This window comes from Pteronotus mesoamericanus, unplaced genomic scaffold (genome assembly GCF_021234165.1).
Source record: "Pteronotus mesoamericanus isolate MK-2021 breed Mesoamerican mustached bat unplaced genomic scaffold, CSHL_Meso_final contig_78, whole genome shotgun sequence".
In the NCBI taxonomy this organism is placed as follows: Eukaryota; Metazoa; Chordata; class Mammalia; order Chiroptera; family Mormoopidae; genus Pteronotus; species Pteronotus mesoamericanus.
This window is the reverse complement of record NW_026555258.1, coordinates 2,280,836-2,305,441: the sequence shown is the minus strand read 5'-3', so window position 1 is coordinate 2,305,441 and position 24,606 is coordinate 2,280,836. Positions and strand designations below refer to the sequence as shown.

The 24,606-nt window shown below is 64.3% G+C and overlaps 1 protein-coding gene across 1 annotated transcript; it reads right to left on the bottom strand.

The window, feature by feature from the left end:
- Nucleotides 1–771: 771 nt before the first annotated feature.
- QSOX2 (quiescin sulfhydryl oxidase 2) lies at nucleotides 772–24,180 on the bottom strand. The gene is made up of 12 exons (XM_054584160.1): nucleotides 23,832–24,180; nucleotides 14,776–14,876; nucleotides 13,559–13,607; nucleotides 12,921–13,026; nucleotides 12,683–12,773; nucleotides 11,704–11,849; nucleotides 10,353–10,487; nucleotides 10,053–10,182; nucleotides 8,543–8,665; nucleotides 7,839–7,989; nucleotides 4,662–4,850; nucleotides 772–2,928 (listed from the first exon to the last, which is right to left on the bottom strand). Exons 1-12 carry the CDS (start codon nucleotides 24,163–24,165, stop codon nucleotides 2,423–2,425), a joined length of 2,061 nt encoding a protein of 686 aa, XP_054440135.1. The 5' UTR covers nucleotides 24,166–24,180; the 3' UTR covers nucleotides 772–2,422.
- Nucleotides 24,181–24,606: the final 426 nt, after the last annotated feature.

Genomic DNA, 24,606 nt, shown 5'->3' with positions numbered 1-24,606 from the left:
CAACAGAAACCACTCAGGACTGTGGGGAAGAGAACTCTAGAACCCTGGGTCTGAACGAGGGCCACTGAGGGCGGGACTACGCCCAGACCAGCATCACTCAAACCTGGGCGGGTGGCCAGCATCCCGCCGGCCGCCTCGCGCGCTGCCCAGCTGGCCCACCAGGGGCTGCAGTGCCCTCTGGGGGGGGCCTGGGCAAAGCAGGGAGGGGTTACCTACCAGCCCAGTCGGCTGGGGACGGGAACCCGCAGAAACTGTAGCCACACACACAGCCACGGGAGACCCCCTCCCACAGAACGAAGCGGGGAGGCGGGCGAGGACATCGAACTCGTTCAGAACCTGAGGCAGCAGACAAGGACCCAGGCAAAGCCCCGGCTACTCGGCCCCAAGGGGCCGGGGCATCAGGCTCGGGGGCAGGGGTGGCCCAGGAAAGCTGCCGTCTGGACTGAGTGGCTGGCAGCTCTAGTCCTGGGTCCCAAGGGGCTCCCCGGGACAGGTGCGCCCTGGTGCGGCCGCCACAGCCGCCGCCCCCGCCGCGTGGGAGGTGAGGGCCGCTGTGCTCTCGGACGTCGGCTCCAAGCCAGCCAGCGATGCGCCCCGGACCGCCACTCCCCGGACCTCCGGCTGCCGTCCGGAGGCCTCTGCTCAGCAGGGGCCACCACCGCTGCTGGCTCATGTCGTAAAAGGATTCGTTTTTTCAAATATCGGATTTCTTTATTTCAAAATGTACACATTATAGTTTACTTACGTACAAAATGTTCTCTTCCCTTGCAGGTAAGAAATTCCACTGACATTCCCAGGTCAATTAGCTTCTTTTTAATCAAAATTCTTCCATTAAAAATAAATACATTTAAATTACCGAACTATTATATTCATTGTCTCAGTATTTACAACTTTAGAAAATACACTTGAACCCTTGCCTAAAGGTACTTTCCAGTTCTGCGCAGGCCACGCAGGCGCCGAGGCTGCTCACGCCTGCACACTGGTGTACTTCTGCGGCCGCCTTGACACATCGCCTCTCCGTGCACTGCCCGCTGGAAACTCAGCCCCTCCGCAAGTCCTCAGTGTGTCCCTCACGGAGCGGTGACCTCCAGCTGCAGTCGTGACCACCCACACAGGCCAACACTGACTGTCCCAGAGGCGGTGAGATCGGACAGCGCACACTGCCTACTGAAAGACGTCGGGGGGAGAGGCGCGCCACAGGAACCAGGGGCGGCCTGGCGAGCAGCCCTAAGCATCTCCCTTGAGCTCCGCGCAACCCCACCCGTCCATCTCCCGCTTGAGGAGAAACACGGGGCGGGGGGGTGTTCAGTTGCCAGCACACGACGCACTGCAAAAGCAAGGGGCGGGCCGCAGAGCAGAGCATTGGCGGGCAGGGCCCCCCACCGCTGCAGCCACACCCTCTGCTCAGGCAGGTGCCCGGCCGATGACAGTGCCGATGACAGTGCTGGAGGCGTCGAGGTCTGTGTCCCCCAGGCTGCAGCGGTGACACCGGCACGACAGCCGTCTTCCCGATCCACCCTCGCCATCAACGGTCACGGGGGGAGCACAGCAACGTGGGGGAGGCGGTGAGACAGCACATGCCGCCTTCAGTGACACACGCATTCACGCACACACACGCACACACAGGCACGGACACTGCAGAGCTTTGGCACAGGGTCTCCCTGGAAACGCCCCTGGCGGAATTCCTGTCCTCCCTCACCTCTGTTTTGGGTGTTACAAATAATGTGCGGAAACCATTAAACGATAAATAATCACCGATGCCTGGGGGACAGGCCCTGCGCCAGGACCTTCGTGACGCTACTGCGGGTGAACGAAGTCCAGGTGGGAGGCACCAGCGAGCCCATGGGCCCCACTCCCTGGGGCTTGGGCTGGGCCACCAAGGGCAGCGGCAATGGGGACATCCAGGGAGGACAGGCAGGCTGGGGTGGCCCTCAATGAGCTCTCTCGTGTCACTGCAGTAACAGAGACGAGCCAAGGCACTGTCCCTGAGGAAGGAGACGGGCCACCACCCTCCCTTCCAACCCCAGGTCCGCTGCTGCGGCTGGGGGGCCTCTCTTGCAGCGCAGAAGATACAACCGCAGTGCGCGCTCACTCAGGTGGGAGGCTGCGTTCAGTCGCCCTTCCGTCTCCATTGCGGGGTGAGGGGGCTCCTCCAACTCCGGAACAAGGCCCGCAGCGTGGACGGGGAGTCCAGTCAACTCGAGGTGAGAGTGGGCGCAAAGCACTGGCCCCGCCCCGTTCCCAGGCTGGGAAGAGTAAACACAGGCGGCGCTCTGCAGCGATCTGTCCAAGGTGCCCGCTGAGCGGTGCAGGGGCCGCTGCCAGATGGGAGGGCCGGTCCGCCGTGTGTCTACATCCCTGATCCGAAGTGTCCAGGCTGCAGGGCGGGGGCTGTGTCCACAGGCGCCGCCGCCCTGTGCAGCTACACCCCTGGGGGGTGGTGTCGGACCTTCCAGCGCTTGGCCCGCACGCGGAAAAAGAAGAAGAGGAGCATCAGGAAGAGGGAGGAGGCCACATACAGCAGGACGCAGAGGCTCATGTCCAAGCTGGAGAAGCCCATCCCCAAAAAAGGCGCAGCCGCCTCCGCCTCCCGGCCACCCACGGCCCCGCCTGGCCCAGGGTGTGCCCTCTCTGCCAGGCTGGGTGTGGGGGGCAGCACGCGGGGGGCAGGTGGGCTCGGGGCCCCAGGGTCTCGGGGCCTCTCGGGGGCGCTGCGGCCTCGCTCTTGCCCAGTGGCGTCGCCAGCGCCACCCAGGGCTGCAGAGTGCGTGTGCACGAGGTTGCCACTACCGTAGTGTTGCTTCAGGAACAGCAGCACCTGGCCCTCGTTCCAGCTGTCCAGGCCCCTCGCTTCCTCGTGGCAGGCCGGGCAGAGGTCGGGGGTGGGCCACGGGACTTTCGGAAACCTGGGGTCCTCACTCAGGTGGCCTGGGGGAGGGGGCGACAGTGAAGAGGCCTTCCCAGGAGCAAGCCGCCTGCCCCCCGCCCCCCTCCACTGCAGCCCCCCATGGGGTCCAGACAACACCTGTTCCCCCCCGCCCCCACCCACCCTGCACAGGCTGCAGCCTGTTCCCTAGCGCGCCCTCCGTGGACACTGTTCCCTCCCTCGCCCTCTGCGGGTCCCCGTGGCCACTGCTGACAGTGCCACCTACCCGGCCAGACCCTGCTCCCAGCCTCCCAGCTACAGGCTTCGCTAGGATCCCGCCCACTTCCCACCTCTGAGCTTTGACCAGCCCCGCACCGCACCTCTGCCTCCCACGCGCAGTGCCCCCGGCTCCCCACAGACCCTCCCCGGTCCGGGCTCCGGGGTCCCCGCGGCAGCGCAGGCGCAGGGGCCGTGCAGGCCCCGCCCCGGTCGAGGCGCCCTTGTCGGGCCCGGAAGACCTGCTGCGGGAGCGAGCCCGTCCCCTGCGGGGGAGCCAGGGACCGCGCGTGTGGGACAGCACAGCGCCCACCCCTGCCGTGGGTGGCCCGCGAGCAGGGCCCTGCCCCAACGCCCCCCCCACACCACACAGCCCCCCCCCGCCCCAGCTCTGAGTGCGCCTGCTGCTCAGCCCCCCGACAGGTGGGAGCCGGGGCGCCGGTCGCTGTCGCGCAGGGGCGTCCCGGTGTCGCAACGGGACTCAGGCAGGTCCCCGCAGGCCGGCCCAGGAGCAGGCCTGGGACATGCCCGGTCCCGGCAGGGAGGCCAGGCCAGGTCTCTGGGGCCTCTGAGCACTGGGGGCCACGACCCAGAGGCCGGGGTGGGGGGTGGGGGGTCAGGAGACAGTCACACGGCAGTAGAGAGCCCCTTTCTGCTGCCACATCACGACGCGGGGGCACCAGGGGCTCCCGGCTGGCTCCAGAGCCATGTGCTGCGCTGAGGGACACCGCGGGGACACCCGCGGGGCGTGCGGTGGCAGGCGGAGAGACGCAGCGACAGGCTTGACCCCCAGCGGAGGGCAGGGCGCGGCAGATGCCGGAGGGGCTGCGGCCACGTGACCAGGGCTGCGGCAGGCAGCTCCCAGCGCAAAGAAAAACCAATTCTCTTTAGTGCTTCCGTTGTAGTGTGTGTTTATAACACAGTGGATTAACTAAAAACCGATAGTTCAGCAACGTTTCCTATTCATCTCTATTAAGATTTATTTCTCAGTGGAATTATTTTTAAGCCTAATTTTAATCTGCCACTGATTTAGGAACAGTTTGAATTACTTAAGTCTGAGAAAATATATGCGCCCTCTTTAGTTGTCTTAAGCAAAGCCATGATTTTCGGGGGTTTGGCTTACAGTCTGAGAGCAGATTTTAACAACAGTAAAAGTAGTTCCTGAAAATTAATTACAACCCAAGTCTTTTACTGCCCACCCCCCTGGGGTCCTAGTGGGCTCCCCAAAGGGGACAAATGATGCACGCCCACCTCCTCGTGGCCCCAGAGCCCCCAGGAGAGCCGCCGGGAAAACAGGGACACCGGGGACCTGGGACCGGCTGGCTTTGCAGCTCCCGTCAAAGGCCATCGAACCCGCTGTCTGGCCAGGGCAGGCGACCCAGCTCGGGGGCCGGCGGGGTAGGCAGCGGCACGAGGGCGAGGGCCATCGCTGCTCAGGCGGCACTGCCGTCCCTGCTGCCCACAGGTCCCACCCTGCCAGGGCACCGGGCACAGGTCAGCCAGCGTGGCTTCTGCTTACCTGCCAGGCGGCTGTTTACGAGGTTGTGTTTCTTCCAAAGCCAGAGAATTGCTTGGTCTGAGGTCTTCACAGAATCCATGGACTCTTTAGCCATTTCCTCAAAATGCTCACCACACTCCTTGCACCCAAAGAAGGTACGGACATACCTCCTGATGGCCTGCAGCACGGCCTGGGGGTCGCCTGCGAAACCTGCCGAGGAAGGGGCACGTGGGCTCCGCAGGAACGGGGCACGCACGCGTGTCTGGCTGTGTCCACGAGAACCGCGGCGCTGGCGGTCTTGGGAGCCGGCCGGGGGCCGGGGGCCCAGGAGGGACGGAGGGCACTCGCGTGTGCACCGACGCCAGAGGGAGCCCGCACCTTCCGGGCGCTCTCCAGGCCCCACGCCCGCCCCTTCCCACCTCACAGGCTTGACCCTCGGGGGCCAAGCTGGGCCTCTGACCAGGCTTTGGCCTCAGGGCCTGGGGAGCAGGGCTCTGCTGTGGGTCTGAGCCCGTTTGCAACGCCTCTCGCCTCACAAGCAACCCCCAAAGGCAGGCTCTGGGGCTGTGGTGGCTGCTCCAAACGTGCAGCTGGGTGGGAACTTGGCCTCAGCGGGTGCCTCTGCACTCCCGCGAGGGCGGCCAGGCCTGCGCCCCTCCCAGAAGAGGCAGCCCCTCCGTGTGGGCCCCCCAGACTCTCCCAGCCACAGGTTACAGCCCTGCAGGGAATACAGACGCCGCTGTGAGGCACTGAGAGCGCCACCACGTGGGCCGGGGAGGCAGTGGCTGGCATGGAGCTGACCTGGGGACCCGGGAAAACCACAGGGCAGCTCGGGCCCCTTCAGACAACTAATTCAGGGGTTGAGTGCACAAACAGACCTGTGAGAGTAAGACAGATTAAACGTCGTAAGTAAAAGACATGCGTTAGAGGCTGACTGTGTCTTAGGGTGGGCCCGGCGAGGGGCCTCTGCACAGGCTGCTGCGGCCCTGAAGGCTGCCGAGCAGCTGCTCACCACATGCGGATGTTCCTACGTCTGTCACTAACCCGGGTGGCCCGTTTATTTCACTCAGAGGTGTGAGCCGAGCAGGCCTCTCCCGGGCTGTGTTTCCAGGGCAGCCGGTGGCGGCCATGGTGAGGCCGGCCTGTGCACGCACGCGGGCTGGGCCTCGGCCCCACTGCCCGCAGCCGCTGGGCCGACAGCTGCCGAGCTTCACCGTGTAATCCTCCTTTGCTCAGTCCCCGGCAGAGCGCTGCACGCTGGGCCCTCCCTAATCTTTAAAGTGGACAAGAACCACAAAGCTCTACCTGTGGGGGATTAGGGGCGTGCAGGCTTTTAGTCGACAGGGTTTAAATGTGCAACAAGGAAGGAAAAACCTCCCAAGACATAATCCAGCGTCTCTGTCTGACCCAGTTCTGCGGCGCGAGATGCGGCGTCGCTACGACTGGCGCTGATGGGGAGACCGGGGTGTCTCTGCGCCCCCACCTGCTGCCCTCGCCGCCTGGGCCAGCACCGTTTCTGCAGAGCGTCCTGGGGATGAGCGGCCCTGGCTCTCCCCACGCAGCCTTCAACGTGCTCGTCCTTCCAGGGAGGACCCCGGGACAGGAGGCCCCTGGCGGGGCTGGGCTCGCGGTTCAGGAGCCGGCCCAAGGCCCGGTAGCCCGCTTTCACCTTCCATCCCGGAGCTCCGGGGTTTCTCCTGAAAACCACGCGGCTCTTTTTCCTGATTCTTAAGAGTCTTGGTTTGAAAGCCCACCTCTGCCCCCGCGAGGCCCTGGGAAGGAGAACTCCAGTGTTGCCTTGAGGGAGCTGGGGTGGTAGAAATTTTATAAGACGGCCTCACGCCCCTCTGCACGTGACTCTACTTCCCCATGTCGAGTCTGGCTGGATGAGCCTGGCTGACCGACAGGGCGGTGGAGGTGAGGCCGGCGGCCCAGCGGAGGCCCCAGGAGCTCCCTCCCAAGCGCGGGGAGCAGCAGGCCGGCCTACGGGACTCGCGCCTTCTGAGTCCAGACCAGTCGGTCGTGCCCAGGCAAGCCGCCACGCGTCCAGAAGAGCCCCCGAACGGGCCCCGGCACCGTGAGCAAATCAAAGGGCGGTGGTTCTAAGCCACAGCACTGTGGGTCAGCTTGTATGCAGCAAAAGGTAACTGAAAGAACTTTACAGCTTCACTGGAAAGAACACTGGGCTGCGTGAGTCAAGACTCCACTTCTGATTTAATGTGAACGCCCGCAGGCCTCAATTTGAGGTTCAGGAAACAAGAGCTAGGAGGCAAGCGGCCGCCCCCTGCTGCCAGCAGCTGCACAACAAAGCCCACAGTGGGCGACGCGCCCGGCACGTCCCTTGGTGTCCTGTGCAGGACACAAAACGACAGCGCCAACGCAGCTGCTCCCAGTGGCCGAGACGGCGAAACCCGACTCGGGCCCTGGCCGTGTCCCCCGCCCCGTGCAGGCGGCTCTGACACCGCCCTGGCGAGCCGGCTGTGCCCACGGTGCCTCCCAGGGACCGGAGCACGTGCAAGTGACGGATGCCACACCACGAAGGGCACCCTCTCTGGCGGGCACTTGGAGGCAGCCAGCGCTGTGAGGGGAGCTGCGGGGGAGGGGACCCTGCGGCACGCATGGCCGGCAAGGACGTGACTGCTGCCGGCACCGGGGAGCGCGCCCGGGCGGCCCCCCCGCCGCCGTGAGACCCCACCGCACCCCACCCCCCACCTGAGCAGAGTGGAGTCGGGGGGCCCGCTCGGCCGTGTTCGACTCCGGGCCCAGAGGCGCTGTGAGGTACTGAGCGCGCGGTGTTTTAAGCAGCTCGGTTTTAGAGCGACTTGTCACAGAACACGAGATAAACACCCTTACACATATATTCACTTATTCTCCTATTTTTTAAAGCAAAGGCAGAGGCCTTCAGGCTGCAGCGGCCCCAGCACGGCCTCCCACTCCCAAGCTCCCGCAGATCAGCCAGGCACATGCGTGGACGCGGGGCGGTGGGCGCACGGACCCCACCGTGGGCGCCGTGTGGGGTCTGGGCAGATGTCTACGACGACGCTCCCTCCACCTGCTGAGCAGGGGACCCCAGGGGCACCCGGTGACACACAGCAGGACAAGCTTCTGCTAGGCTTCCGATGGCACAGGGCAGACGCCATGACGGCATATGCACCAGGGCATGCGCAGCGAGCGCCGTGGGACCCGCGGGATGCTTACCTGTGTCATCCAGCGCTTCGGGGCGGGTCCCGGCCTGAACCGTCAGGGTGTGGAACAACGTCCAGAGAGAACACGTGTAGCCCCTCAGCTCCGGTCGGCTTCCCTGACACCCAACCCACCGTATCTCATTAGTGAGGAACAGTCCTGAGATCTGGGAGAGCGAAGGGGAGACCACGAGGTGACGGAGCCGACGGAATCGGATGAGCCGACGAAGGCCCCGACTGGTGGCGGCCGCGCTCGGGGACGCCTGCCGGAGCCCAGGGGACTGCAACGCGCGCATGGCAGGCTGTGCCAGCCCCGGGCCCCGTGCGGAGCTCTCTGAGACCCCCCGCGGGCGCCGGGCCTGGGTGGCGGCTCAGCACGCGCCCGCCTCTGACTCAGCCCATCGCTTTTACTCGTTTTTAGGTGTGAAATTCAGTTTCCTCAAAACTTAAACATAAAAAGGCCTGGCACCACAACGCCCGAGAAGCTGCCGCTGCCTGTGTGGGATACACTGTCATCCGCGGTCCTTGACCTGGGGGCTCGGCGGGGGGCGGCCAGCACCGGGCACGGGGCGGGAGTGAGCGCCCAGTCACCACGGACACGGGGGCAGGAAACCCGCGGGGGGACACGAAGCGACACCCACGCTGCGGCGAGCAGGCGTCCATGCGAGGGGCTAGCGACAGAGGACAGGCGGCAGCAGGGCCCGGGAGGGCCGGGCTCACCCGCATCTTGTTGTTGACCAGGTCCAGGACGGCGTTGTAGGGGATCCTGTCCAGGGGCAGGCTGGCCAGCCACTCCCGCAGCATCTCCAGCAGCCTTCGGACGGGCGGCCGGCCGGGGAACAGCTGGGCGAGGAGGGACCACACTTAGAGACCGTGGGGGCGGGGGGACGTGCGGCTCCACGCAGGAAGCGCGGAGCCCAGCGCCCGTCAGGCGTGCAGAGCGGGCGGGCTCGTGCAGCCCAAGCCAGGCCGATGCCCCGCCGCCGGAACAGACAGCGGGATGGCACACGGTCAGCCCCAGGGGAGCCTCCTTTTCCGACGTGGGCCGCCCAGCACCACAGGCACCAGCGTTTCATTCCGAGTTTGAGTCAACTTTACAGAAACGGCTGAGGCAGTGGCCGGCCACCCACATCACAGGGCTGGCCCTGCGCGGCCATGCGGGACCGCAGGACCACACAGGGGGCCGAGCGCCCGCGACACAGGTGAGCAGGGCGCATTCTCAAAGGGGACAAGGCTGTCCCCGCAGGTTCCTGAACTCTGCCCCAACGAGGGGCTGGGACCTGTCCAAATGGCTTTCCTCCCGTCACCCGGCACAGGCTGGGCGGCTCGCTGTCCCTTTAAACGGGAATCCCACCGCTTGGGCTTTTTCAGAACTTGCGCTGCGCGCACTCTGACCCTCTGAAGCGCTGAACACAGACTGCTGCTTCCGGGACCGTGAGTGAGGCAAAACATCTTTTGAAATGAACTCTCTTCGTCTCTTGGATACCAACAAGCATCTAGGTCTCAGAGCTGTGACCGGCCGCGACTAGGGCTCCACTGTGGCGGCAGAAGGGGCAGAGGGCCCTGTCCCCGGGCTTGCTGCGACCGCAGGTGGGGGCAGGCCCGGGCTGGGCTCTCCCAGAGGTCGGATGGGAGGCTGGGGCCATTTGAACAAGGGCTCAGGTCCGTCCCCCAGGACCCCAGGGGTGGCCTCCACTTCCCACTGCTCTGACCCCCAGAGTCGCTCTGGGCCAGGAAGAGGACCATGAGCCCCGATTCCCATCCCGGAGCCAGGAGCTCTCAGCAGGAACTACACTTGGCTAACACGTGAGCCAGCCACGGCTCCACCTTCTGTGGAAACAGGGGGCCTGCCAGCCCACCTCACAGGTCCCGGCCACGAGGCAGACCCCCCGCCCCATGGACGAGGAGGGAAGGGATGGATGGGGATGGCGGCCGTGTCCGCAGGCTCCCCATTCCCCCCTCCCCTCGGCACCGGGCTGGTGGCTCAGGCCACACCCCGACTCGCGCCTCTCCACTTCCACCACGCTCACCTCTGCCCTGGGCAAGCGCCCCTCGGACCAGCCCCGGACACGGCTGCCCTCCCAGCCGCACCCCAGCCCGGCTCCCCCCGCCCGCGTGCACCGCATCCCCAGGGCTCGAGCAGCGCCGGGCGCACGCGGCTGAGCGGGGGACGCACACACAGCTCAGCCCCGGGGAGCAGCGCCCCTGGCGCAGGGCACACCCCACACACCTTGGCAACAATGGTAACGAAGTCCTTGAGTGCCCTCAGCTCGGCCCCGGCCAGGCTCCGGTGGGCGGCCAGCTCCACTCGCAGGAGGTAGTGCAGCCCCGACTCCAGGTCTGCCGTGTACAGTTTCGACCTGAGAGTTGGCGCGCGGGAGGCAGGTGAGCACGGCCTCCCCGAGGGGACATGGCTAACTCCTCGACAGCCACCGCAGCCGCTGGCTTCCGGGGGCAGGCACCGCCCGCCAGCCGCCCGCGGCCCCTGCCCGCTCTCCCCGGGGCGGCTCGCAGCGAGAGGAGCACTTGCCTGTCAAACTCCCTCCACGTCACAACGTCAGAACCTTCTTCTCCGTTTGGCTTTTGAGGCAGCAAAAGTGATTTTTTCCTCACATTCGGCAACGACTTCAAATAAGAGGAAAAAAATGACCGGAGAGGCTTCGCGCTGCGAGAAAGGGGAGGGTGGGCGTGGCTGAGCCCGAGCCCGAGCCCGGCTCCCCACCGCCCAGTCACCCTGGGTCCCCAGGCAGAGGCCAGGCCCCTGGGGGACGGGGGTGGAGAGGCGCGCTGCCCCGCCCCTCCTGCCCTGGCCTTTGCTAGGCCCACTGGGCAGGGGCCTTGGGGCATGCCCCCCCCCGCCAGAGGCGCACCCACATAGGCCCGAGCTCCAGCTGCAGTAGGCGCCGCAAGCGGCTGCTGCTTATCCAGTGGAGCCATTAAGTCGGTTGTAAAGCTGGTGGAGCATCTGCCAGCATCCGCTTTGTAACACAGAGAAGCTCGGGGGAGGGTATCCCGCCCCCCAAGGCCCGGGGCAGCACCCTGCACCTGCTACACATGCGGCCCCTCGAGTGGGCAGGGTGGGACACACCCCGAGGGGGTGTGCGGCCATGGGCGGGCACTTCTAGTAGCTCAGGGGCCCTCCCAAGTGTCTGGGCATAAATGGGGCGGTGCCGGGCTGCGAGCCAGCCCCAGCAACTCTGCTGCAGGGCCAGGCACCCTGGGCACGCAGGGCGTCCAGCAGCCAGAGCGCAGAGTGTGAGGCAGGGCGGCCCCGCCCCACGGCGGCCTCGTGTCCCCAGGATTCTGGCTTTTCCACCAAGAACGGAAACACAAGGACTGAGGTGCGTATGCGCAGCTTGCGGCAGTGGGAGGGGGAGCCTGGTGCCCCGGTTAGACTTTCCAGGAGATGACACAGTAGCCCTTCGAGGGAGGACACGTGTCCTGCCTACTCACTGCTGTGTCCCCAGCACACGGTGACACACCAAGAACTGCTGAGTTAAGTGTGGGTGGAAGGGCTGGGGTCTCCCGGCCAGCAGGTGGCGTGGGGACCACCCAGCAGGAAGCCCTTCACCGTGAAGAGGCCGGGGCCTGGCGGAAGTGACCCAGCGTGCTCTCTCACCTACGACCTTTCCAACCTCTTCCAAGCCGGTAATCGCGGCCCCAGCCCCTGCACCAGGCAAACAACCATCTCACAGTCTCCGAGGGTCTTGGCAAGGGTGGGGCAGGGGGCAGACGCTGAGAGGGTGGAGCCCAAGGCCCACCTGCGCCCACTGCCCACCCGGAGGAAGACCCAGACATTCAGCCCAGGGTGGCTCCCACCCCGAAGGGCTCCCGGAACCCACCATGTGTTGCAAACAACCCTTAGGCCAAACTGCACTTACATGTTAATTAACCCGTGTGAACCATTTGGGTAAATCAAGTAACAGGAAGGAAGGGAGGAAACACCGAGTTTCTCCAGAAAGGCCTGGTCAGTGTCCAGCGCTCTCTTCACAGCAACATTCTCGTAGGGAATGAGGTCCAGAATCACCTGGGGTGGGGAGACCGAGTTACCTCCGCTGCCTGCGGCACAGTCCCCGGGCAGTGCCACGCCACAGGGGACCGTCGGCTACCCTGGGTCCCGGACCTCACGGCGCACAGAGGGCACCTGCCAGGGGACTTGTGCCGCGCCGCCCGCGCAGGTGCGCCCTCCGGAAGCCGGCCTCACCGCACACCGCACGCCGCGAGCACGGACGGGCCCCGCCCCGCCCCACCCTCAGCCTCCCCTGACGCGTGTGGCCACGCACCCCCGCGCGCGTGCCTGCCTCCTGGAGGCCACCCACACCCCAGAGAGCCACACGGCCTTGCTCCCCGCCTTCGTTCCCGGGGCTCGCAGACAGCCCGGCGAGCCCAGGCAGGGGCCGAGGAAAAAGGAGGCGCATGCTCGAGCCCAGGGCGGGGCTCAGCGAGGGCAGAGCTGAGGGCTCCGGCGTCCGCCCCAGTGTCGGGTCCCCGGACCTTCCTGGGGCTGCCAAGGGCAGAGGCTTCAGACCCACAGTGACAAGAGAGCACAGTCTGGTGACAGAAACACATCTTACAGACCTTTGGGTTTAGAAGAAGCACTGAATTCAGAATTCAGGGGAAAAAATCCTGACCACAGGGCACAACGAGTCAAGAACCACCTCCAGGCCTGCCGGGTCCCCTTCCCCGTGAGCCCCACACCCAACGTGGGCTCCCGTCCTGCCCTCAGGGACACCCCCCCCCCACTCTGCTCCATAACCTGCTGACCCACGAGTGACAACCGCCGGAGCTCTTCCCACCACCCAGGACTCCGCCCCAGGCCCAGGCCACACCGTGGGCCTGGGCGAGATGCAGGCACAGTACCTCACGCCCAACATAGGAGCCGTTGCTCTCAAATATGACAGCCACGTAACGGCCGTCGCGCTTGTCCATGAGAGAAAGAACATCACTGGGCCTTTTAAGAGGAAAAAAAGGCTTTTAGTGCTTCCAAGAACTACGAGCTGGCCATCAGATACCAGGGCCCACTCCACGTAATGCACAACTACGTTGTGCAGAATTAAATCCGACTTGTAACGGGCCCCTCTTCTTACGGACTACGCACCGAATTGGATCCAGCGCCGGGCAGGCAGGAGGCCAGCTTGCGTCTGTGTGGTTCTGCAGGAAATCAATCATGGCCTGTCTCACTGTCTGCAGCTCTCGGTCGGGCCCTGGGGGAGCAGCCGCCATCACGGGGTGCCCACCGCACTGCGCCCAGCCCAGCCCAGCCCAGCCCACCCCCACCGAGCACGGCACAGCCGGCGATGGGAATCTCACGGCAGGAGGCCGTGCGCCCCAGGGTGAGCGGGCAGCACGCGCCTGACTCCGCCCATGCCAGGTCTGCCCCAGCCAGACGGCCCCTGCTGAGAACGCTGTCCCCTGGGAGTCGACCAGTCACTGATCGGGACACTGACTGCCAGGTGGGCTCACTCGTAAAACTCACCGGGTGACTCCTCCACTGTTCTTTTCAATTACAAAATTTACTTAAAAAAACGTCAGCACCACGTCTGCCTGGGGGGCAGAGCCCACGGTGAAAACTTCCTGCTGGGCCTGCGCAGGCCTGAGCTCCCGAAGGTGACGGCCGGTGGGCTGCGGGCAGCGGGGGAGGTGGGCAGGGGACGGCCCGCCGGGCGGCCGTGTTTTATCTACTCTGATGGGCTTTCAGGCAAATCTCAGAGGAAGACACGTTGCTTACGAGCTTACCTTTAAAATTTTCCCCAGTTGTGAAGTCCTTGGTAAAGGCTTTAAAATACTACGAGGGAAACAGAACAAATAAGCAGCAGCCGCGTCTGGTGTCTCTGTCAACGTCCATCTTTAAGCAGCAGAGCGACCCTCCTTCTCCCGCGACAGAGCTTCAGCTGCCGTCCCCCGGAGGGCCTGCCGGCGGCCCCAAGGCCGGCGCTCGAGGGGCGCGCAGCACCCACGCAAACCCTGCGTTTACCGCCCCGACCCTGCAGGGCCAGACCCTCACAGACGCGCCTGCCTGCCCCGGCGGCTCCGTCCTAGCACCGCAAGGGCCTTCCAGGGAGGCGGACAGGCCCAAACGAGTGTCTCTGAGCAGCAGGAAGGATTTCCTATGAAAATGAAATACCTTCCCCTGGAAAAGACATGCTGGAGGCAGTCACGATTGGGGCGAGGCCCGGCCCACACTCGCGAGTGAAGGCGCCAAGCACGGCAAACGCACCGAGGACTCCTGGGAATCGGAAATGGACAGACGGCCCAAGAGGAAACGGGCAAATACGTGAGCGACGTGCCACAGACAGCGTGCCACGGGGCCACACACATGGACGGGTCGCTGTCCCTGGCCAGCCCAGCCAGGCTCCGTGGAGGGCCGGGGACAGCACCCCAGGGCCTGGGGCGGGCTGGGCGGCAGCCGCGCCCAGCGGGTGGAGAGCTGCACTGGGGCGGTGGGGGGCGGGGGTCCTCCCGACGTTTCCTCGGAGCTGGCAGTTTGCTGAGCCGCAAGTCTCACAGCGATTCGCTCGTGGGCAGGCGAGCGATGGCACACGCGCACGGCCCGCGGGCGCAAGCACGGCCCCCCGCCCCCTAGTGGAGAGATGGGCACAGACCCATCGGGGGTCCAAGCAGACCGCTCAGGGCAGCATGCTGGACGCCGCACAGGGGTCACGTGGGCACCGGACAGATGGGCATGCGGGGCGCACACAGTGGCTGCCTCACACGGGCCACCGTGGGGGTGGAGGGAGCGCCGGGCAGGGAGACCCCAGACCCACCCGCAGGGCACACAGTGCCGACCCCACAGTGACCGGCCCAGCCCCTCGGGCAGGACAAAGGGGGTCGCCCTGCAAACAATTCCCACCCGGCGCCCGGAGGCACGCCCACGTGCCTACTGCCCTCGAGGGCCAGCCTGCGGTGCTGGGGGCCTGGGGGTCGGGCGCGGGCAGGGCGGTGGGCGCACTCACCCGGAAGCTGGGGTAGAAGTGGATGTCGTAGGCCTGGCACACCTCATGGTTGCTCTCCTCCGCGCAGTCTAGGGCAGCGACTCGGATCGCGGCGGCCCAGTCTGGAACGCAGGGTGGGGCCCTCAGCGTTGCGGGTGGGCGTGGGCTGGCCGGCCCCCCAGCCCTCCCAGGTGCAGGACAGTCCCCGTCCAGCTGGGAAGAAGGACAAACCTCGACCCCCAGCGGGGCTGTGTCCCCACCCTGGCGACAGCAGCCGATGGGCTTTGCTGAACTGCCATCGCCCATGCCTCCTGCTGCGGCTGTGGCTGCGGTCCCCTCCGCGATGGGGCTTCCGCGCCCTCCGCACCCGGGCTGCTCTGCTGGAACGTCCCCCCGCGCCCACCGGGACGGGCCAGCACCTTGGAAGTGGTCCCCAGGGCTCTCCCAGCATGCCACCCGCAAACCCACGGGGGCTGCCACCACTCTTGGGGACAGAAAGGGAGCAGTTTAAACACTTACATATATTTTTTCCACCTTCACAGTTTTGATTACAGAGAATTCCCAGCATCTGCGTGACCCAGAGTCCACCACATAACAGCCCGCGTGTCCCTGTGTCCCCGTCCACGGTGGGGCGGGGGGCCGGCCTCCCCCACTCGAACGCCCGCCCACCTCCAGCACCGCCCCCGCCATCTGCACTTCTCAAGGACAAGGCTCTTCACCCAGAGCCCCTGACACACTCCAGCGGCAGCAAGCACCCAGCCAGGGTTCAAAGCTCCCCACTTGTCTCGTTTTTGCTTCAACTGCTTGTTTAAAATCAGGTCCCAATGAGGCTGCTCCTTGCAACTGGCAGACACGCCTGGTCTGTTGCCGCCCGTCCCCCAAGCCCCGCCCTGCTCCTGGCAGGACCCGGACCCTAGGCACTGCGGTCTCTCACCAGCGGGGCCCCGCTGCCCACACTCGGCCCCGACTCTGTGCACTCCGTACCCGCCTCAGACCCGTCTCCGAGTCCTCCGGGGCGTGCGCACTCCCACCGGCCCCTCCTCACTGACCGCCCCTGAAAGCCTCAACTCCCAAGGGCTACAGCCAGCCGCGTGGCAACCTCCAGGCGCCGCTCACACAGGGGAGGGACCACCGGCCCACCCCTTCCCCTTCCGTCACCAGTTTCAGTTTCAAAGGAACGGCTCTCTGACGTGCTCCAGAGGTGACTCCTTTTGTTTTCCCTTTAAGAAGTGCGTCCCTTTTCGGTAGGATGCTAAGAGGGACCACACCGCCAGGGACTCCTTCCTAAACGCCCCTGCCTGCCTGCCCTGCCTAGGGGAGGGGACCCACGGGGCAGCGGGTGGCCTCTGCAGACACACGAAGCAGCAGTGGGGACCCAGGCTCTCCAAGGACGACGGGCCCCTGCCGCGGCTGTGACTTCTGAGTGGCCTCGCAGCTGCCCGTCACGGTGGCCCTGCCCCACGTGCCCGGCTAGGCCAGGAACGCGGGCAAGGCCAGGCCCAGCGCGTCCCCTCTGAGCTCTGCTGCGGCCTACGATCACGGCAGGAAACAGGCCCGGGAGGGGGTCACGCCGCCCAGCCCCCGCCCCAGCCCCAGACGGACGTGGAGACTTGCGCAACCCCAGCTCAGTAACAGCTGTTTTCACCTAAAGCGCCACTTCTGCTTAAACATGCACATGCCTTTCTTCTGTCATTGCAAAAAATTAGCCAATATTAATATAACGCAAAGGGTCGAGTTAAAGAACAAAGCCGTGTTTTTTACCAGCCACGACCAAATATTACGAGCCTCGGTAAAACTGATTCCTGTTCCGAGACCATTTTAATGGATGGAAAAAAAATGTCACAGACCCTCCTGAAGCACAGGTCACATCCTCGGGAGGCTCAGGTTACATAGGCTTGAGGAAGGACAGCTAATACGCGGACGCAGACACGCAGCAGGTGGCACAGCGCAGAGCCAGCGAGGGGCAGCCCTCGCCGTCCGCGGCCCCGTCCAGCCTGTCCCCTCCACTCCTCCCCCACCTGCGTCAGAGAGGCCCACGTCCGCCGCCTCTCCCGGCCACCGCACGGACGTCCGGCGTCCGCAGTGCTGGGAATTCCCACCGCACACCTTCCTTTCAAGTGCAGGGACGTGGCCCTGCCCTGCCCGCCCCGCCCAGAAGGATGTGTGGACAAGGACAAGCGCACACAGCGGCCCACAGCCACGTCAGGCCGGCCCAGAGGCCGGGCAGCCGGCGAACACCCTCGGGTCCAGAGACTCACTCCACACGGTGGGACCGGGCCCCACTGTCTGGTTTCCAGATGTTCTTTAGTCAGCGTGTGTTACTTAGGAACCTGAACGCGAGGACGCCCTCCCTCCGGGGCCTGTGGGCACCGGCCCTGCGTGTGCACGCGCTCACTCGCCTGTCTCTCCGTTTCTGCCCCTCGCGCTGTTCCCAGCACAAGGAGACTTCAGACAGCACCCAGTGAAGTGCGCGCGTCCCCACACTGGGGGTGGGGCGCTGCCGGACAGAATCTCACCCTGAGCAGGGTGGTGACAGCCACTCCCACGACTCTCCCAACCTGACGCAGCACGTGCCTGACAGAGACGGCCGCTGGCCCTGCACCCCACAGCTCGGCCCCCGAACGCAGCGGCCGGGCGCACGAGAAGGCGCCCACTCCAGAACGGGAGCTCCGGTCGCGCTGGCCCTCAGCCCGAGGCAGCACGTCTCCCGGTCGGCCCCCGCCCCACCCCCCGGGCACCAGAACACCCCGCGTGCTCACACCCGCTGCGTCCGCTCACGTGAACACATACCACCCCCATGGCCCCGGAGATCTGGGAGGCCAGGGCACGGATCATCACGGAGCAGCGACCTTCTCCCTCATCCAAGTCCCCACGGGTCTGGGCTGGGGTGGAGGGCTGACCCATAGCCTGTGAACTGCCCGCTCTCCCCCCGATGCCCCACCCCAGCCCAGACTGCCCAGGTCACCCGCTGACCTGCCACCTCTGCCCGGCTGTCCCAGGCAGCCCTCCCAGAATGCAACCATAAGAGGGCTCCTGATCCTCTGCTCCCAGAAGTGAGGACCCAGCTCCCCTCCCGGGGGCACCAGCCCTGGGGGGGTCGGCTGCCTTCCCGCGGGGACGGCGCGCATGGCAAGGCACGGTCTGGCCACAGAGGCCCCTGCAGGGACAGTGGACGCTGGGCACACCAGCTACCAACCTGGGTTTCGGCCTCCAAAGCTCCGTGACATCCAGGAGCCAGACCTGCCCTTTGAAGCAAGGTCCAAGGGCCGGTGGCTTAAAAACACAAAAGGAGAACCCTGGGATGCCACAGGGGTGCAGCCGACTGCCTACTCCCGCCGGAACGGCGTGCCCTCAGAGCGCAGCCGCAAACCCACACCATGGGCCCCGGCGTGAACGAGACCCTGGGGACACTCACCCGTGCGCGGGCTCCACACACAGCCCGTCCTGCGCGACTGGCAAAGGCCACGGCCCACCCCTCCAACGCAGCCCACACGAGTGCAGAGTGAACCTGACAGGCCACCTGGGGCCGTGGGGCCGTGGACGGAACAGCCCGCGGAGACGCCCTGGCATGAGTGCCCACAGCCCCTCGCCGCGCCCCAGCAGCGGCCCTGATGGTGTCTGGTCCCCAGGTCCCCAGGGGGCAGCCGGAGGCCAGGTCACAGGACGCTCACTGAGTCCGGCTCACCCTTCGTGCCGCTCAGGGATGAGAACCCCATCTGCCCGCCTGTGAGCCTGGGGCTGCTCACTGCTCCCACGCCCGGCCCCCACCAGCGCTCGGACACGGCAGACCTGGCTCCCCCCCCCCCCGTCTCAGGGCGTTGGTGCATGCGTTCCCTCCCCGGGGGGCCCCCTCATTTAGCTGCTGTGCCCCACCTCCAGGCCTTCCTCCACGGCCCCGGGGGAGCCCCACCCCCCGTGACTCCCCAGGACTCATCACCTGCAGCCAGCCAACCTGCTCACACCGTTTCCTGCTCACTGTCCGTTCCTCCCGAGCGGCACCTTCACGTGGGCGTGCCCGCTGGTCACTGCTCTCTGCGCCTGCCACAGTGCGTCCGGCAGGCGAGCGCTGGGGACGCGGCCTGTGAATCACCGCAGAGCGGGCCCCAGACTCCACTCTTGCTGGAGCGCAGCCACAGGGACAGGCCGGTGTGGGGGCCACGCCTGCCCAGCCGCTAGGACCCCTGAGAGTCCAGGAGTCCGCCTGCAACCGCCACTCCACATGCACGCCCCTCAGAAAGGGGTGGCTGTCCTGGTGCGGGGCTCGCTGACACTCCCCAGGCCTTTGTCTGCCTCTGAAAGAAGGCCCGTCTGGTCTGTGGGAGGCCACCAAACGCAGCAGCGCGGATGGGGAGGATTTCAGTCCCGCAAGTCTCGGGGCAGATGGGTGCATTCAGGGAACACAAAAGAGAGACACTCTCTTTTCCCAAATAAAATGCAAGCCATTTCAAAGGTCTGCTCCAGGGCATTTCCCTCATTCAATGCAGACCCTCCCCTCCTCCTGTCTGTCCCACCTGCCTGGATCCCACCACACAAAGGGGACCACCACTCGGAACTGGCGGGTCATCTGCGCTCACGGCTCAGGCCACGCCCAGCTGCGTGTGGGCGCGCCCCGGCTGGGAGGCTCCGGGCTGCCCGCCGGGACCCCACGGGCAGTGGCGGTGGCACAGTCCTCACTGCCACTCACAAGCCTATTTTTAGTACCACTGACTTCCAACAGTACTTGTGAAATAATGAAGCTTCCAAAGGTAGTAGACTAAAATTTATTTCAAGTTTACTTGCCAAATAACCATATTATTTATCCCAATTGGATTAAACCTTTTACTGTTACTTGCCAAATTCCAATGAAAATGTCTATAAAAGCCTGATCTGCGGTCAAACCTGCGTAAGTCTTGCGATGAGAGCACGGCCTCACTGAGCTCTCGGGTGCAGGGGACGCGCAGCCCATGTGTCTCTGCGGCGTGGGACCGAGCCACAGCTCCTCTGTCCCCGGGCAACGTCAGGGGACAGCAGGGTTCCCTCCCAGAGGGCGGGGACAGTCTCTCCCCTGGCGTGGGCCCCTTCCCAGCTGAGCAAAGGTCTTTTTGGATAAGCTCCAAGTTCAAGCCACAGCAAACACCGGGACGGAAATTCAGCTCACGTCCTGTACCCACGGTTGACGTGAACAGAACATACTCATCAGCCAGCCACCCCAGAATAGGCTGCACTCACTCACTCACTCACGGAAGACGAGTGTATCAAAAGTCTCCTTGTGAGTATTTTACAGACAGCAGCAGTTGTGTCTCCTGCTCAGCCAAGGAAGGGCCCAGACCACAGGAAGTCAGGCAAGCACCAGCGACTCGTAACAGGACCAGCGGCGATGCTGCCTGCAGGTCCTGTCCCCAGAGGCCGGCAGCAGCCCTGCAGGGGGCGGGGGGCCCCTCACGAGGACGCTGGAGGACGCTCGGGAAGAGGGAGCGAAACACCCCGCACAGAGCTGAGAAGGTGCATCGCCAGAAATCCCTCCCTCCCCTCTTCCCACGGTTCCCCCACATAAACTAGCCAGGCCGCCCGAGCCCAAGACAAGAGGCCCCCATCTTCCGGGGGCGGCGCCGGAGTCACACCCCGCTCCTCCCAGCAGCACCTGCCTCCAGAGCACTGGCTTTCGAAGTGGCGGCGGCAGGCGGACCCACGTTCAGTTAGGACACCAATGCAGAGAAACAACACCCGCCACCTAGGGCTCGCCCTTTCGGAGAGTCCAGGCTCGTGCGCTTAGCCTCGCCCAGGGCGGGGGCCAGGACAGGGCCGCTGGGCCAGGTTCGGCGCAGAGAGGCGCAACTCCGTCCTGCCACACAGGGCCCTGGCAGGCACCCCAGTCAAGCGCTGAGGCGCCACGGCACGGGTGACGGGAAAGCTTTGGAGAACAAGTCCGGTGCACCTCTGGAGCAGAGGCAGGGCTGGCAGCATTCGTGGCCCAGCCTCCTCCCCTCAAGGGGGCTGAGCTTCCCGCCTCCGAGGAGCCTGGGGGCCCACAGGCACGCCTGGGCCTCCAGCCCGCCCGGCCCCTCCGCGGCCCAGGCGCGCTCCTGCAGTCCTCTTGCGCTCTCCACCCAGCCAAGTCCCGCAGGCCATTCCTGCTGTCCTCCGTGCCCCACCCTCCCCCACACCCCCGTTCCTTCTTCTGGGGAACAGACACTGGGCCCATGGGGATGTGGAGTGCCCCGGTTTGTCACCAAGGCTGTGGCCTGGCCACGCAGACACCAAGTCCCAACCAAACGATGGAGCGTTCAGAGGGAGGCAGGGCTGAGGGCAGACACCACGTGGCAGCAAGATGGGCGCTCCCACCCCGTCCTCTGCAGGCAATCGCTGAGCCTGGCACTCGGCCGTGGGACCACCAGTGGACGCTTCGGCCTCACCAGGCCTCACGGTGCTGCCATCCGCGACACGAGTGGACAGGAGGACATGTGTGCGTGGCAGTGACGGCCCGCCAGGTCTCGGCCCCCCTCCACGCTCTCCTGCACAGCTCCCGGGCCAGTCCCAGGAATGAGCTCTCGCTTCCCTGGGGTGAGAACAGGCACCAAGGACGCGGTGGCCACCAAAGGGGCCCTCCCCGTGTCAATCGGTCTGTGCAGACATTTCCCAGCTGTCTCAGGGGAGGGGGCCAGCCTGGCACGGCCACCTCCATGTTCAGTCACGGGAGCAGCGGACAAGCAGGGCCGGCACTGGCACCGCAGCCGGTGCGGGGGTTTCGAGGGGCACAGCGGGACTCTGCTTGGCACGCGTCCTTAGAAGCGGCAGGCCCGAGCCAGATCCACAGAAACTCAGGCGTGACATCTGGCTACACCCAACAGTAGGCCTTCTGTTTGTCAAGCCACCTTCTTATCTGGAAAAGCATTTATTATGTCTGGGAAGAGATAAAGTTCAATCCAAATCCAGGAAAACCAGGGTCCCTAAGCTGTGACCAGAGAGGCTCTGCCCAGCAGGGAAGAGCCGCCTCCCCCGTCCTGGGGCATTCTGTCCTAGGGCTTTCTGCGCCTTCTAAGCGGGCGGAGGAGGCCAGCGAGGAGCGATGGTGGGGGCACAGCGGGGAGGCCAATGCTCACCAGGCTCAGGGCCCCCCGCCCACCCCCCCAAGGCCCCAAGGGCCGGGGCCCACCATGCGCATTCCTGACCAATCCCCAAGTGGGACACTCCTCAGAGCTGGTGCTCAGGCAGCCCCGCAGGTGGCTGGGCGCTTGGGACCCTCTGCCTGGGCCCCCACAGACCCATCCCTTCGCACCCCGCTCTGGCCTCCCTTGTCTCTCGGGCCGCAGCTGTCTCCCGCTTCCAGCCCTGCCTGCCTCCTGTCTCAGGCCTCGCTTTTCCGGCCCAGAGCCCAGACTCGGACCACACCCAACCTTCTTATGATAACCTTATTTAGCTAAGAGTTAAGTTAATCATGTCGCCTGGCCTGGATCTGACAGTTCACTTTCACACGTCACCTCCAAGTTCCACGGACAATGTTAAAGGACCCTTAAGTGCTGGCTCGACTGTGGAATAGCTTGCAGTATTTTAATCATACTTTACGATTTCTGTATTTTAAAACCTAAACTGAAAAAATCAAAATATGCAAAAAATAGGTGACAAATGTCTTATCAGTGCTACCTGCATTTTAAGTGCCATGTGTGCTCACTCACCAAGTAACAAATGAGAACCAAAAAGTTCTCTATATTATTAAAGCGCTTGGTTGTCCTCAAGGCAAAGGCTTAAAAAAGAAAATTCCAAGCAGCTCTCTGTCCACCTTTTTAGTCTCTGGTCTCAGTTGTGACCAGTGTACAACACTGGGGACTTAAAACGTTAGATGATCAAAGAACAAACCCTTTAGAATTAAAAAGTCTCAACACCCTGAGCTAAGAGGAGAATGTACCTTAAAGATAATCATTTACAATTATACACAAAAATACTATTTTGGCCCTGGCTGGTGTGGCTCAGTTGGTTCGGTGTCATCCAGCAAACGAAAAGGTCAACAGTTTGATTCCCACTCAGGACACGTGCCTGGGTTGCAGGTTCTGTCCCCAGCAGGGGGCACGCAAAAGGCAACCTGTTGATGTTCTCTTCCTCTCTTTAAAATTAATAAAGAAAATTTTTTTTTTTTTTTTTTTTTTTTTTACAAAAACCACTATTTTGACTTCTTTTAAAGGTTCTGAATCAGTTCAGATACGGGAAAATTACAACAGGGTTGGATATAAGACTTAAAAACAAAAGTAGGAAGGAAGCCCGGCAATTTGCTACCCTCTTGCCCACTGAAATACATAATTAGAGGTTAGCTCAACAGCAGCGAGAGTCCTGCCAAACCTCACTCTTGCTGGGACCAGCAACTACTTCAGAGCAATTTACATCCGGTTTCAAAGCCGGCCGGCTCGCGGGCAGGAGGCTGCCACAGCTCAGCCATTCAGAGCGGGCCAGGCGCTTGGGAACTAACCGTTTGCAGCAAGATCACAGCGGCGGACAATGAAGTCAGTGCAGGTACATCACCACTACGCAGCTACCAAAGGCGGCGTGTCTATGAACAAGGAACCTCCCAATGAAATGCTGCCTCTCGGTGTCTGAGTTGGGGGCTCACTTTGACTATCCACCATGGGTCCGCTAGCCCTCCCAGAAGAGGATGAAGAAGGATTTAAAGGGAAAGCGACTTGGGGTTGAAACGCGGATCCTCAAAGAAAGGGGATTCTAGGCACTGAAGTAGATTGACTGCGAACGGGCTCTGAGTCAGGAAACAGGCAGGATAAAGGCCTGGGGAGTTAGAGAAGCTTTCCACGGCTCAAATTAGGTGTTGCGAGAGCTGGGGGATTTTGGAGGGCCCTCTGTCCCCAGCTGTGGAATGACGGCTGAGGAAGGAGGGTTCTTGTCTTTCCGACTTGAGACAGCAGCTTTCCCGGAAGGAACCCATGGGGGAGGCAGTCTAGGGGACCCAGGGCACAGGCCAGCGGTGGCCGAAGCGGCGTGCCCCTGCAAGGCAAGGGAAAAGGGCCGAGGAAGCTGCCGCGGGCCGGGGGGCGAATCCCGGGAGCCGCGGGGGCAGGCCGGGCCAGCGTCGGGGTCCCGCGCGGGGCGCACCTCACCTCGCACGTCCTCGGCCAGGGCCCGCCAGGTGGGCGCGTAGCCAATGCAGTGGCCGCACCACGAGGAGTAGAACTGCACCAGCCACGCGGCCGAGCTGTTGGCCGTGGCCCCGCGCACGCTGCCGCTGTCCAGCACCCATACGGCATCCTCGCCCGCGCGGTACAGCCGCGCCGCGGCGCCCGCGCCCGGCCCCGCCGCCGCCGCCAGCAGCACGAGCAGCGGGGGCAGCCGTGCGGGCCGTACCGAGGGCTGGCGCCGGGCTCGGGCCGCCGTCCCCACCGGGGCTTCCGGACTGCTCGCCGCCTCCGCCACCACCACCCCGGCCGCCGCCATATTGGGAGTGCCGCGGCACCTGACCTTTCACCCTGGCAACCACCGTCACGTGCTCCACGCGCACCCGGCCCCGCCCCGAGCGCGGGACCACGCCCCCAGTCCCGCCCAGGGCCGTCTGGTCCGCCTTCCAGGAGCCCCTTCAGGCCCCGCCCCTGGCCCCCAGAGCGCTTAGCGGCGCCTCTCCTACGCCTACGACTCCGCCCACGCCAATCAGGCACGCCCCCACCGCCGTGGCCTCGTCCGTAGAAGGCTCCCCTCCTCCACCTTGGGGAAGAGTCAACAGATTTAGAAAATGCAAATTCAGGAAGCCTAGTTGTGTGAATTTCCGATAAACAGCGCATCATTTTTAAGTCTAAGTGTATCCCCTTCAATTGGCGTATCAGAGCGGGGACGCGCTTAGACAAAAACGGTGCGCTCTTTATCGGAAAGTCACATGTAACT

What these genes read in the sequence shown, in the direction of transcription:
- QSOX2 (XM_054584160.1), bottom strand. Translation starts at nt 24,165, where the DNA reads ATGGCGGCGGCCGGGGTGGTGGTGGCGGAGGCGGCGAGCAGTCCGGAA. An exon ending in AACTGGGGAAAATTTTAAAG is followed by an intron (nt 13,027 to 13,558) that starts GTAAGCTCGTAA and finishes CTGCTCCCCCAG; the next exon opens with GGCCCGACCGAGAGCTGCAG. An exon ending in TCACACGGGTTAATTAACAT is followed by an intron (nt 10,488 to 11,703) that starts GTAAGTGCAGTT and finishes CCTTTCTCGCAG; the next exon opens with CGCGAAGCCTCTCCGGTCAT.